Source organism: Emydura macquarii, unplaced genomic scaffold (assembly GCF_026122565.2).
Source record: "Emydura macquarii macquarii isolate MOO-44397 ecotype Brisbane River unplaced genomic scaffold, CSIRO-AGI_Emac_v2 contig_2292, whole genome shotgun sequence".
Classification (NCBI taxonomy): Eukaryota; Metazoa; Chordata; order Testudines; family Chelidae; genus Emydura; species Emydura macquarii.
Window position 1 is genome coordinate 3,448,964 of NW_027132429.1, and position 12,663 is coordinate 3,461,626.

Consider the following 12,663-nt stretch of genomic DNA (forward strand, 5'->3'; position numbering starts at 1 on the left):
GCCACAATGATGGGCACCGGGCCCTGGGAGGAGAACAGGGAGCAGAGTCCGCCCAGCCCAGGAAACAGCAACGCGGAGGGAGGGGAAACGGCCCCCGCATAGGGAGGTTTAACATCCATACACCCCCCTCTCCCCCAGCTGGACAAGGGCCGCGCAGGGACCAAAGGGAGCCCCGGGGAGACGAGGCTGGGCCGAGTCGGGGTAGAACTGGGCGGGCCCCGTGTGCCGGGCCGGGGGGCGCAGAGCAGAACCCAGGCGTCCGGGCTCCCCGCCCCGCAGGGGCAAGAGGCGGAGTCTCCCGCGCTCTCGGCGTCGGCAGGGACGGCCCGGCTGGGCCAATGGGCCGGGCCGGGGTCCGGGGCGACGCGCCGCGCCCGACGCACACCAGCCCGGCAGCCCCGGCCCGGGGCGGAGGGAGCCGGGCCGAAGGTGGCGGCCGGGATGCGGCGGCGCTAGGCGGGCGGGGCCGGGCCGGGCTCCGCGTCCCTCCGCACCATGCGCCTCCTCCCCGGTCTCTGCCTGCTGCTGGTGGCCGGGCCCCGCGCAGCCCAGGTAGGCGCCGCGCCGGGCCGGGACCGGGACCGGGACCGGGGGGCGTGGGGCGCGGTGACCCTGGTTCGCGGCGGGCTCCGGGGCCGGGCCGGGCTCCCCGCTGGGCTGGGTGGCTGGGGGAGCAGGGGCGGGGTTGACCCGCTGGGATGGACGCGGGGGGCCGGCGAAGCCTGGCTGGCTGCTGCTCTACCGCGCCGGGGCAGTGGGGAGTTTGGCACCGTCCCCGGGAGTCTCTAAGCTGGGCCCTACACCTGGGCAGGGGTCTGACCTGCCCCCCCCCCCCCCGCCGGGCCCTGCCCTTGGTGACTGCGTGGGGCTGGGGCCCCATCACTGGGGGGGAGCTTGTAAGGTGCCGAGGGGGCCGCTGGGTTTGTCCTCAGAGCTGCAGAGCAGGTGTGACGCCCCCTGCAATGGGCACTGGTGGGTCGCCCCAGCCCCTCTGGCTTGGAGCCTGTCTTACCTGCCCACGGTGGGACCCCCTGCACAGCCTGCAGCAGAGCAGCTGCTCCCAGCCAAGTGAGCGAGCGCGTCGCGGCCAGGCCGGGCATCGTGCACTGGTCACTGCCCCAGCCGCAGCCCTAGGACCTGCCGTCGCCAGCGCTCAGCACTGCCCTGCAAGCTGCGTGTCCGTCGCTTTCCCAGACACTGTCACTTCTTTGCACCCTGCACCACATGCTCTGCTTGGACAAACACACCGCTCTTAAGGACAGGACAGGACGGTGCTGCCTGCTTATAAGCCAGAGGAGAATAGGTCAGATTTGATCGAGATGAAAGAAAAGCAAATGGCTCTGTAAGCTAAGCTCAACGCCTCCAGCCAGGATTCTCCTCACAGGCTGCTGGGTTCCTTCCCAGATGTTTGTAGTCCTGGTCTGGGTCTGTGCGGTGTTCTCATCCGGGTCTGTGCAGCACCTGGCGCCATGGGGGACCCGGTCCTCATCCAGGTCCGCAGGTGCGACCATGACACACAATGTTCCTGTGCCCTGCTCCCATGGCCTGTGCCTTCCAAGGGTCCCAAAGCTCTCAGGAGACAGGGTCTGAATTCAGGCATTTTGAGTCGGGGCTCCTGGGGCAGCACCAGCCCATCTAGCCGGGACCCATCTCTGCCAGGAGGGTGCATGTTCTGTTCCCCATCCAGGTGTCTGGCCCTTTCCTGACCCGGCTAGCCGTGAGTCCCACCGGCTTTGTGCACCATGCCCAGAAGGCTCCTTGTTCGCTGCATTCCAGCTGCAGCCACTGCCGGCCCATGTGGCCCTGGCCCCTCTGCTGGCCCTGTCTCCCGCTCCGGCTCTGCACCCGTGGACAACTGCGGGTGTCTGATGCGTCTCTCCCCGTGTCCCTGGCAGAGCCGCGCTGCCTGCCCCAGTCGCTCTCCCTAGCCAGCACCCCCAGCACAGCTAAGGCCGGGCGACCAGCCTGGATTAACGAGCAGTTTACAGTCGTTACCCTACGGGCCGGACGGGCAGGTTAGGAGAAACTCAGCAAGAGGCTGCGGGCTGTGGCCCGAGGGGATTCCCGCATCCCGCCCGCGGCAGTGGGCTGGGCATGGGGGGGAAGGGTTACTGATCTCTGGCTGGTAGTGTGACAATACAGGGCCCCCCCCCCCCCCCACGTGTCTGGGCTGTACACCGCACAGCTTCCTCCTTGGGGGGGCGCCGTGCCCTTGGCCCATGATTCCCACCCCCATGGGCCCCCAGGCAGCGCCATCTCCCGCTGGCAGGCCTGGCCCGCGTGCACCCAGTGCTGGGGAGCGGAGAGCCGTGCGGGGCATCTCTCAGCGCCTTGGGCTCGACATCGGGCACCGCGCCATGTCAGGGGCCGGGCCGGGCCAAGTGGCACCGTCTCCCCGTCACAGCTGCGCTGCCCACGCTCCGTTGCGGCTGAGCCCAGCCTGTCGCCCGTGGGGACGTGGCTGGTGTGAAGCGCGGGCTGGTGCTGCCACCCGTCTGCGGCTGAGGCTCGCTGGCTCCCTGCCTGCGCCGGGCACCAGGAGGCCTGGTCTCAGTCAGGCCACGTCAGCGCTGGGGCTTCGGGAGCTGCTTCCAGGCACTGAGGGCAGCATCCCCGTCACACAGCCTGGCGCGGGGGGACGCATGGGGCTGGGAAGAGGTGACAGACGTGGGGCCTCTGGCGTTAGCCACGTGGGGTAAGGGGTCGACCCTTCTGCTGCTGCTTCCAAGGGGAGACCCCTGCCTGCGGCTGGGCACCGCCCGCCTGCCCGCACCCTGCCCGGGAAGCTTTGGGGTGTCAGCGGCTGCAGGGCACAGGGCGGGGACCATAGGAGCTGGAGCGAGGCTGGTTGCTCCTTACACGCAGGGTCTCTCCCCAGTGCCAGCTGTGCCCAGCTGATCAGGTCATGTCGCCCTGGAGGGGTGGCTGCGTTCTGCTGCCCCTCCTGCCCTGTTTCTCTGCCCACCTGAGTCTGTCCCTCAGCTTCGCCCGTCTCCCCACACTCAGATGAGACCTGGCCTGGGGCCCCCCCACCTGCCCGCACCGATCAGAGGAGCGCTGGTGCCCAAGCACCCTGGGCTGGCGCCTGGTGTGACAAAGTGGAGATATTCTTGGGGTTTTCTGAGTGCTGTGTGTGCGCCTCGGTTTCCCCCCGTGTGTTACCCGTGTATTTCGGTGACGGGACCCGCGTGTATGATCATTGCCGAGGTCACTGGAGAGCGGATGCCCCCCCCCCAGCCATCTGCAGACCTGGCTGGGACCCCCTGCCTCGACCCAACCAGTTGCAAGCAGGAGGAGTGGCCATCGGGGCAGGGCTGGGGGCCGGGGCTGGGGGTGACTGGGGGAAAGAGGCCAGTCCCCCTGTGGGGGCCAGCGGGGAGGGAGCCCCGAGAATGGGGCTCCCCAGGGGGTCGCTGCTGTAACTTCTAGTTAAGCTGCTGGCAAAGTCTCTGTGCTGTGACCCCAAGAGCTAACAACCCCCCGACTCCCCTGCGGGCTGGGAATCGCCTCTGGTTGCAAGGCGGGTGCCCGGCCCCATGAGGGGCACGGAGGGGGTCCCTGGGACCCATGGGGGGCCCACAGGGGGAGTTCCAGGCAGAGCAGGGGGGACAAACACAGTGGGGCAGAGTCAGGAGGCGGTGGTGCGGGTGTGGGGAGACCCGAAGGGGGGTCAGACTCCGAGCGCTAGACCCCTGCCTGGCTGTGCCCGAGGGGTTGAAGGGCCCGGTCCCCCTGGGCTGCGGCACCCCGGTGAAGGGATTTGCGTGATGGATAAATGAGGGAGAGCTGGAGGGCGCGAGGGGATGCATGGGGGGGCAGGATGCAGAGTGAACGTCTCCCCCGTGACCCGGGTGACGTGCAGTGAGGCTGGAAGGCGGCAGACTCCAAGTGGGAGAGGAACCAGCCTGGCCACTCCCGGGTGCGCTGTGCTGGTGGAACTCCCTGCCACCAGACGGGCCTGGCTGAGGGGTGCTTGGCTAAGGAGAATGTCCCTAGGTCGAGCAGTGGGGTCAGAACGGACCCAAGGGGCCTGGCCAGGCCATAGACCCTCCTGCGTCACAGCATGGGCCAGCCTCGAACCCCCAGCGGCCAGCAGGGGCCTTGCCCAGGGCCGGGCACCCCACCGCTGCCTCCTGCGGGGCTCCGGGCACCTGTCTCTGCAGCCGTGCTGCTGCCCTGGGCTGGGCCTGGTGCAGGCCCCCTCGGTGTGCAGGCCGTGCCCCTCGCCCCCACAGGGTGGCACTGCAGGACCAGTCAGTCCCGCCTGGTCTGGGGCCCCGGGCTTTGCCCTGCCCCTGCGCTGGGCAGAGACGCCCACCTGGCTGTGTGCACCACATCCAGCGCCCTTGGCCCCCTAGGCCCCTCTACGGAGCGCGGAGACGCAGCCCCTGGGCGAGGGGACAAGGAAACAGAGCCCGCCCCCGGCCGGCTCCTTTGCTTAGGATGGAGGCCCCAATTCAGTCAAGTGCCGAGTGTTATATAGTGCTGAATCAGGGCCCTGATCCTCACATCAGACAACTCCTCGGTCGCCGTGTCCGGGCCGCGGGGCCCAGCTCGGTTCTGTGTGGTTGGTGCTGCCGAGGGTTCCCGTAATAGAAATTCCATTAATGTGAACAAAACCGGCCCCCTTCCTGTGTGCTGAGTTCCAGGAGGCAGGGGCCAGGACTCCTGGGTTCTCTCCTTGGCTCGGGGAAGGGAGTGGGGTCTGGTGGGCTGGGGGGAGACTGGGAGCCTGGACGCCTGGGTTCTGTTCAGTTTGTGGGCATGCTCTGGGCAGGTCGGGGCTGAGCCCCAGCCAGGTGCTTTGTGGCACCTTTCGTAGGTGCGAGAATCCGGGCGGCCTGCAGGCAGCGCTGGGAAGAAGAGGGTGCGCAGGCAGGCGAGGGCCGGAGGTGGGTTGAGGGAGGTGCAGAGGGACGGGAGGGGACAACCTGTGTCCTCGAACCAGCCCTTGCAGACGCAGCGGCCGCAGCCCGGGTGCCAGGCCCCGGCTAGTGACAGAAACGTGGCGCGTGCAGAGTCCGGTGCTGCCTGGGCCTGGCCCGGGCCCTATGGCAAGGGGGATGGAGCCTGTCAGCACCAGGGGCCTGTGACCGGCACCTGGGGCCCATCCCTGCTGCGCCAGGCTCCCCCAGCGTGTCCCATGTGGGCCGAGAGGTGGAACCGTGTCCTGCCCCGTGCACTTGGGGTCGGGTCCGTGTCGCCCCCATGGGGGCAGCGTGTGGGGGTGATGGCATCTCCTGGGGACTCCGGGGCGTTCTACCAGGCTGGCCTCGGCCTCCTGTGCTCAGCCCAGAGTCGTTTCATGGCCATTTCCCACAGCGCCCGGCCGGTGAGCAGGATCAGTGCGTCCCTCAGCAAGTGTCGCTGGGGCTGGGGAGGGGCAGCAGGGCTGGGGGGCAGGAGTGAGGGGCACCGGCTGGGCTGGGGGGCAGGAGTGAGGGGCACCGGCTGGGCTGGGGGGTGAGGGGCACCGGCAGGGCTGGGGGGCGGAGTGAGGGGCACCGGCTGGGCTGGGGGGCAGGAGTGAGGGGCACCGGCAGGGCTGGGGGGCAGGAGTGAGGGGCACCGGAGAGGTCTGGAGTGACTGGCAGGGGCTCCCCGTTTAGCCCCCCCCATTTCCCAGACACCCGCTCAGCTCCCGGCTGCTGCCAGAGGCTCAGAGTCGAGGGCCCCCCCCCCTCAGCTGGCCGGGGCTGCCCGGTGGCCCCCCCCGGCCGGGCGAGCTGACGTCACGGGGGGGGAGCGCGGCGGGCGCTTTATAAGGGCGGCGCGGCTGGCTCCGGCTCGCTCGGGCTCGCTCCGCGCCGGGTGCAGCCGCAGGGGCCGGGCGGGGCCGGGCCGAGGCGGCCGGAGGGCGGCGGGGGATCGGGCCGGGATCGGGGCCGGGGGGATGCGGCGCGGGGGCCATGACGGTGCCGCTGCTGAAGATCGGCGCCGTGCTCAGCACCGTGGCCATGGTCACCAACTGGATGTCGCAGACGCTGCCCTCGCTCGTGGGGCTGAACGGAACCGCGCTGGGCCGGGCCGGGCCGGCCGAGAGAATCGTGAGTCCGCGGCCCTGGGAGCGGCTGGGCTGGCCGGGCCGGCGGGGGGGAGTGTCCGTCTGTCCGCGCTCCCCTGGGGTGCCCGTCTGTCCGGGCCGGAGGGGGGGAGTGTCCGCCTGTCCGCGCTCCCCGGGGGCGTCCGTCTGTCCGGGCCGGGGGGCGAGTGACCGTCTGTCCGTCCGTGCGGGGCCGTCCTCGGATTTGGCTCCGGCTCCCGCCGGGAGGGTCCCGGGCTCTGAGCGCTGCCCGGTTCCCCGGGGGCTGGGCCGGGCTGCTCCGGGCGTTTCTCTCGCTGCCCCCGCGCGGGTTGGAGACTCCCCGGGCCGGGCCGGCCGCGCTGGTCCCGCCGCGCGTTCCCAGGCCCCGGCTGGGGCGGGGGTTCCAGCCCGTAGCGCCCGTGGGCGGAGAAGTGGCGGCGCCCAGGGGAGGGGCTGGGGCCGGGCTGAGCACCCCACGAACAGCTGCCTGCCGCCCCAGCCCGGCCCCACATGGATCCGCACCGGCTGGGCGAGCTAGGAGCCTGGCGCGGTCCCGGGCTGTAATTTGTGCTCAGGGCGCCCCAGTCCTGGGGGTCCCGGCTCTGAGCCTGGTGCAGCCTTGGGCTGGGCGTCGGGGCTGCCCTGCCTCTGGGCGCCTCGCTGGGGGGACTCGTTGCCCTTCCCTGCCCTGGGGCGTCAGGAGCCGGGACCCCCCCACAACTGCTCACATCCGGAGCCTGGCGCGGGGCTGCTTCATGCGCGCTCCACGGGCTGGGGATCCCGAGCTGGGGGGCTGCAGGAGCTGGGCTCTGTGCCACGGGCATTTGCAGGGGGACCTGGCGCCTCTGCTCGGCAGGAGGAAATGGCCTCGATTCAGCTCTTGCCGGCGCCGGTGAATCGGGAGCAGCGGGGGGAAGCGGCTGGTGTGAACGCGGTGCAGCGTTTTCAAATCCTCGACAGCCCCAGACGTGCCGCTCCCGGGGCAGGCTGGTGCGGTGGGGGGGTGTTGCTGCCCGGTCCCCAGGGAGCTGGGCTGTGCCAGGAGCCGGTCCGTGGATCGCAGGAAAATCTTCCCTGGCCCAGAGCGGAGCCTGGAGAAGGCAGCGCCCCGGGGCTCCCCCGGGATCTGCGCCGGGCAGCCCGGCCCCGGCCCCGGCCAGCCTGAATTGCTGCTCCGGGTCCCATTACGAGCTGCTTGGGCTGCCCGGCGGGGGCGGGGGTTGCTGGTGCCAACGGGCACCGCTCTGCTGGCTCTGCCCCGGGACGGGGGCGAGGAGGGCGTCGCACATTGCAGCCGGCAAACCGCTGCCTTGGGCCGTGGCTTCCCCGTGGGGGGCGGGGACGTTGCAGTGGGGGGGGGGGGGGTTAGCAAAAGCTTTACTGTAAGGTGCGGCTGTTTGGAGAAGGCTCGCTGCCCCCGGACGGCGGCTCTGGTCTGGGCAGAGTGCAGCGCACCTGCAGCGCGGGCGGCGTTCGCTCCTGGGCTGGGCACGGTGCTGGGCGGGGGACGCTGAGCGGCAGCGGCCTGCAGGACGCCTGGGTCCTGTCCTTGGCGCGGGTGCGCTCTGGTGGTTATGGGGCAGGCGGGAGTCGTATTAATGCACCCCACTGCCCGGCCGGCGCGGAGGCCCAATGCAGGGCGCCGGGGAGTCAGCGGGCAGGCGAGGGGTGGGACCCAGGCACCCTGACTCCTGCTCGTGTCTCTGATGCCGGGAGGGGGCTGGGGAGGGGGCTGGGCACTCCCAGCCCTGGCAAGGCGGTGCTGTGTGCTCAGACCCTGCGTGCCCAGCAGGTGCCACTGTTCCCAGGCAGAGGGAGGTTTCCGAGCTGGGCTCTGCTGTCCGTCCGTCCGTCCGTCCGTCCGTTCTAAAATCCCTTTCACTGCAACAAGAAGCCTCCAGACCAGGCGTGTTGCTCCTAGTCCCTGCAGCGCTGAGCGGTTGCTGTGGCAGCCCCGCAGCCATGGGGTGCAGGCAGCTGCCCCTGGCTGAGCGTGCTGTCCTCTGGGGAACGAGGCCGCGTTGTGAGCCGCCCGTGGCAGGTTTCCCTGGCAGTTGCGGGGCTGTGAGGGGGAGGCCTGGGGACAGGAGTGTGTCATGGACGGGCACATGGGAACTCTGCTCGCACGCAGACGCACCCACTGGTGCTTCCATTGTCTGCATTCCTGCAGCAGCCATGGGAGGTTCTGGTCGCTGTGGGTCTGGGCAGCGCCCGGCAGGGCCCCACTCTCGGTTGGTACGTCTGGGCCTGTGGTTCTGTCAATCAGTCTGTGGCAGAACTAGGAATCCCAGCCCTCGTCTAGGCAACGTCTTGTCCCCAAACCCACCCTTCTTTGTGCTTCTCCCGAGCGATGCCCGCTGGGCTGGGTCCTGGGCTAGTGGCTGTAGTGACGCCGTGTTGCTGCACGGTCTGTCCCCGCGCGTCAGAAGTGGTCCGAGCCCCCCAGTAGCGCCGGATAGCGGCTGGGATTTCCACAGGAGCTGGGGAAAGTGTTTTGGGTGCCCAGTTCCTGCTGCCTCTTGTGCCCGTGGCAGCCTTCACCCGGAGCCCGCCGAGTGCTGGATCAGCCCCTTCCCCATCACAGGATGTTCACGGACGGGGTCAGCGACTTGCTGTGCTCAGCCATGGAGTCGTCGGCAGAGCTTGGGAGAACCCAGGAGCCCTGATCTCCCAGTCCCACGCTTGAGCCACCCCCGTAGAGATCTGAGCCGGGGAAGCAGCGTCTGTGGGCACAGAGAGCCTCCTTGTCAGCGTTTGTTGGGCTCGCTGGGTGGTTCTTCTCCAGATGACCAGACCTCTCTTCACGGGCTCTGCGCTCTTTGATTCTGACCGGGGAGCCAAGACGTCTCCCCGCCCGGGTCTCCATCGGGGTTTATCTTCGGATTCTTCCTCTCAGCTCGGCCCCCCCAACCGCCAGCCGGGGGAACACAGCATGCTGCTTTCGCCTCCCACGGGGGCACCCAGGGCCCTGGCCGCCCTCTCCGTTCTCCTGGCGTTGGGCACGCCAGCTCCTGTGCCCTTGCTCTGCGCCCCAGGCTGCCCATCCACAGCTCTTGCCAGAAGTTTTAGTAGCGCATCTGGCTCCAGCCGGCCAGTAAATGCTCCTGGCAGCAGATTTGCCTTCCACTTTCAGAAGTGACGCAGGCGACCCCGTGCCAGCTCCTTTCCACGAGAACAGCTGCTCACTGACGCTGTGCGAAGCCTGCCTGCCGCCATCCTCCCGCATGGAGATAGCGCCAGGTAGCGGCTGAACGCTGCCCGCGGCACCGACCGGTGACTGGCACAGTAGTTTTCCAGCTTGGGGGAGAGTGCTGGGCGGGGCTGCTGCCTGCCCCACAAGTGGGACCCCTTGGACGGCCGGGGTGGGATCCTGGGTGATGCGCTGCCCAGGGGCCGTGGTTATGATCAGTCTGAGCCCAGCCAGTGCTTGTTCCTTTGCACGAACACATCTTGGGAGCTGGCTGGGCCTTCGTCAGCCTCCGATGGCGCAGGAGCGTGGTTGTTGTAGAGTTCCAGGAGCATCTAGCCGTGAATGAGATCAGAGACAGGAAGAGACGGACCCTGCCCCAAAGAGCTCAGAGTCTGAAGAGACAGGCTGGGAGGGGAAACTGAGGCGCAGAGAAGGGAAGGCCTGCAGACCCTGCTGCCTCTCACATTTGTATAGACTTGATCCTTCATGGCCGAGGGGTCGTCGGCTTTGTGCTGGATCAAATCTCACTCAGCGTTCGAATCTAATTGCTGGAATCGCAGCGGTGATGGACTGTGCATTCCCGTGGCATGTTGGCTCCCTGATGCGCAGTACATGTGCACACGCACACACCATAGCAGCCACCTACAGCGCTGGCTCCACACACCACTGAGATGCAGCCACCTCTGGGGTGGAACTCGGCAGCTGCTTAGCAGCTTTCTATGCTGTACAAGAGTTTAGGCCAGGAAGTGGGAGGAGTCGCCCCTTGGTTTCTGCACAGGGGCTGCCGTCAGCCAAGGGGGGTTTGCAGCAGAACTCAGGCAGCTGAGCTCTCTCCCCTTGCAGAGAGGGAGGATGGGACAGTGGATTGGGCTGCAGCCTGGCGCGTAGGAGACTCTGCCATGTTCGTGGACTCTGGAGCCAGAAGGGACCCTGTGATCATCTGATCTGACTCCGCAGCGCCCAGGCTGGAGAGCTTCCCTGTTTGATTCCTGGCTCTGCCACTGACTCCTTGTGTGACCTTGGGCACATCCCTTCGCCTCCATTCCCATCTGTACCATGTGAGTAACAGCCCTGCCCTGCTGCCTGGGGGGTGAGGACACAAACATGAACAGTCGTGACTCTCAGACGCTGGGGGAAAACTAGAGCCATCCCCTGCCTGAAGAGCTCACAGTCTCACTAGACAAACGCCCCTTCCTTTCTCTGTTGTGCGTCTCACTAGGGCTGCCACGGCCCGCAGGCAGCCGGACTGCAGGTGTGATAACCTCACCCCCCTTTCCAGGCCCGCCTTGCAGTCCGCCTGCTGGCTGCACCCCGTTCACCCCGTCAGCTCCCTGCCCTGCCCAGGGGCCCAGCCCTGCGGCCTCTGGGAGCCCCGAATCGGGGTTTATTCCAAGCAACTAAATAACCAGGGGGCGTCTCCCTGGCGCCGGGTCCTGCCGCGAAGCAGGAGGGCGCCTGTCCTGTGTTTGCATGGCACCCGCTTGCCCACGCAAAGTGAGATCCGCCCAGCAGCCAGATGCTCTGGCCCAAGGGCACCCGCTGTCCCTTCCCATCTGGGGGGTGCGAGCCCCACACGCCCACCCCTGGCGCCCTACAGTGGGCAGGCAGGTTCCCGTGGTTACCCAAATGGGGCTGAGGGGCTGCATCTAACCAGAACTTTTGCTGCTCCGTGTTGGAGTGATGCCAGCGACGGCCCTGCAGCTGCCACGGGACGCCCCAGAGATGGCTCCTTGCCCTGCACAGGGCACAAAGACGCCTTCCTTAGAAGCAATTCATGAGGCGTGTTCCCTCGCGGGCACTGCCCCAGGCAAGTTGCCCCATTACGTGGCATCTCTGACGCGCTGTCGCACCAATCCGCTGAGCCGCCGTTTAGTCACCGTGCCCCAGACCTGGAGCTGTCGGTCATGGCTGATAACGCGCCAGGAAAGGCAGTTGCCCCATCTCTGCCCGGCTGCAGGGTGGGCCGCGCGCCGGTGCTAGTTCCCAGCTCTGATTGTCCCCTTGCCAGCATCTCGCGAGGCAGTGCAGTGCAGTGCAGTGCAGGGGGAGGGCGTGGGAGACGCGTGTGCTCTCACCTCGGTTGCTGTCTCCCTGGACCTCCGTTTCCTCTCGGTTTGCTTAGAGGCTGAGCTTCGGGGGGGCGAGGACTCTGTGCAGCGCCTGGCACAGGACGCCGCTGCGTGCGAAAGCAATGCAGCTAATGAATGGCCCCACCTCTGTGTAAAGGGCTGATCACCGAGCGATGGCGCCGCGTGGGGCGTGGCATGGCAGGACCGGTGTGCTGGTTCCAGGCAGCCGGTGGGGCTGTCCTACTCCAGAACGGGATTGACCTTTAGCGAAGCGGCTGGTTAACCCTTTATCGACTGTTGTAAGGACTCGTTTGTAGGGCCTCGTTAATAGTCCTGCCAAGGAGGCCGGGGTGCAAACAAACCTGTTCATCCCCTTCCCTGCGTGTAACTGCCTGGAATGAAAATCCAGCCCCTGGTCACAGCACACGCTGCTCCCGCCTCCCCTCACCCAGCTGAGGGAGGGGGGCCCGGGGGCGGAGGATGTGCAGGGGAGAAGTGGGCACCTGGCTGCCGGGTCCCTTGGTGCCTGGAGTGTGGGCAAGCGCCACCTGCTGCTCCTGAACCAGAGGCTTCGTTGAGCCAGGGTTTCCCAGCTCAGCTCCATCGCCGGTGCCGCAGGGATGTTCCCTGCCAAGAGGAACACTGCACCAGAGCCGCTGCCGTTCACCCCGTCTGCTGGGGACTCGCCAGGGTCGTCTGAGCGTAATCCAGCCGTGCACTCAGAAACCGAGGTCGCGCTGAGGTGCATTGCTGGGGGGCGGCCTGAGGGAGTTAACTATCTCATCCCCTTCCAGCTGCTGGATCCACTGGGGTAACAACCTACTGCTGTGCCCGTTAATGGATTGCTCCTTTAGCTTCAGTGGCAGTGGGCTGCGGCGTTGAAGGATGTCTGGGTCCGTGCCTGGTTGGTGACCTTTAACGGGGGGATTGCGTTGCTGGGTTTGTGCAAAGCGCCCGGGCCTGCTCCAGCCCTGCTCGGCCTGTGATCGCTCACAGCTGGAAGGCATGAGCCTCCTGGGAGCGTTCCCGCTGTGCCCTGGCGCAGATGGCTGCACGGGGGCGGGGGAAGGTGGGGGGTAGGTGGGAGAGCAGGCCCCTGCGTCTCTGTGTCGCTGTCCATGGCTGGCTTGGAGCGTGTGAGATCCTGCAGGGAGACCCTGGACCGATGCCTGACTGACAGCTCTGTCTGTCCCTGCACCACTGCTGGGGACGCGGCCTCTCCCCAGGGGTTGTCTCTGAGCCTCACTTGACCTTAACCCCTCCCATCGGGGCTGGCACTGAGCTCTCCCCAGGGTCTCCTGCTGCCCTCCAGGGCACGTCCCGTCTGTCCACTTGAGCCTGTTTAACCCTGGCTGCCTCGAAGGATCCCGCAGGCAGCT

At 67.7% G+C, this 12,663-nt stretch overlaps 1 protein-coding gene across 2 annotated transcripts in view; it reads left to right on the top strand.

Annotated features, from left to right (window-relative positions):
- Positions 1-346: 346 nt before the first annotated feature.
- OLFM2 (olfactomedin 2) overlaps positions 347-12,663 on the top strand; it is a 62,621-nt gene continuing 50,304 nt past the window's right edge. Inside the window, exon 1 of one of the 2 annotated variants that reach the window (XM_067560645.1) lies at positions 347-552. In XM_067560645.1, the coding sequence (XP_067416746.1) occupies positions 496-552 (57 nt within the window). In that variant the 5' untranslated portion in view covers positions 347-495. Of the gene's footprint in view, positions 553-5,619; positions 6,048-12,663 lie in introns of those variants that run through there. The other variant, XM_067560644.1, reaches the window with a different exon arrangement.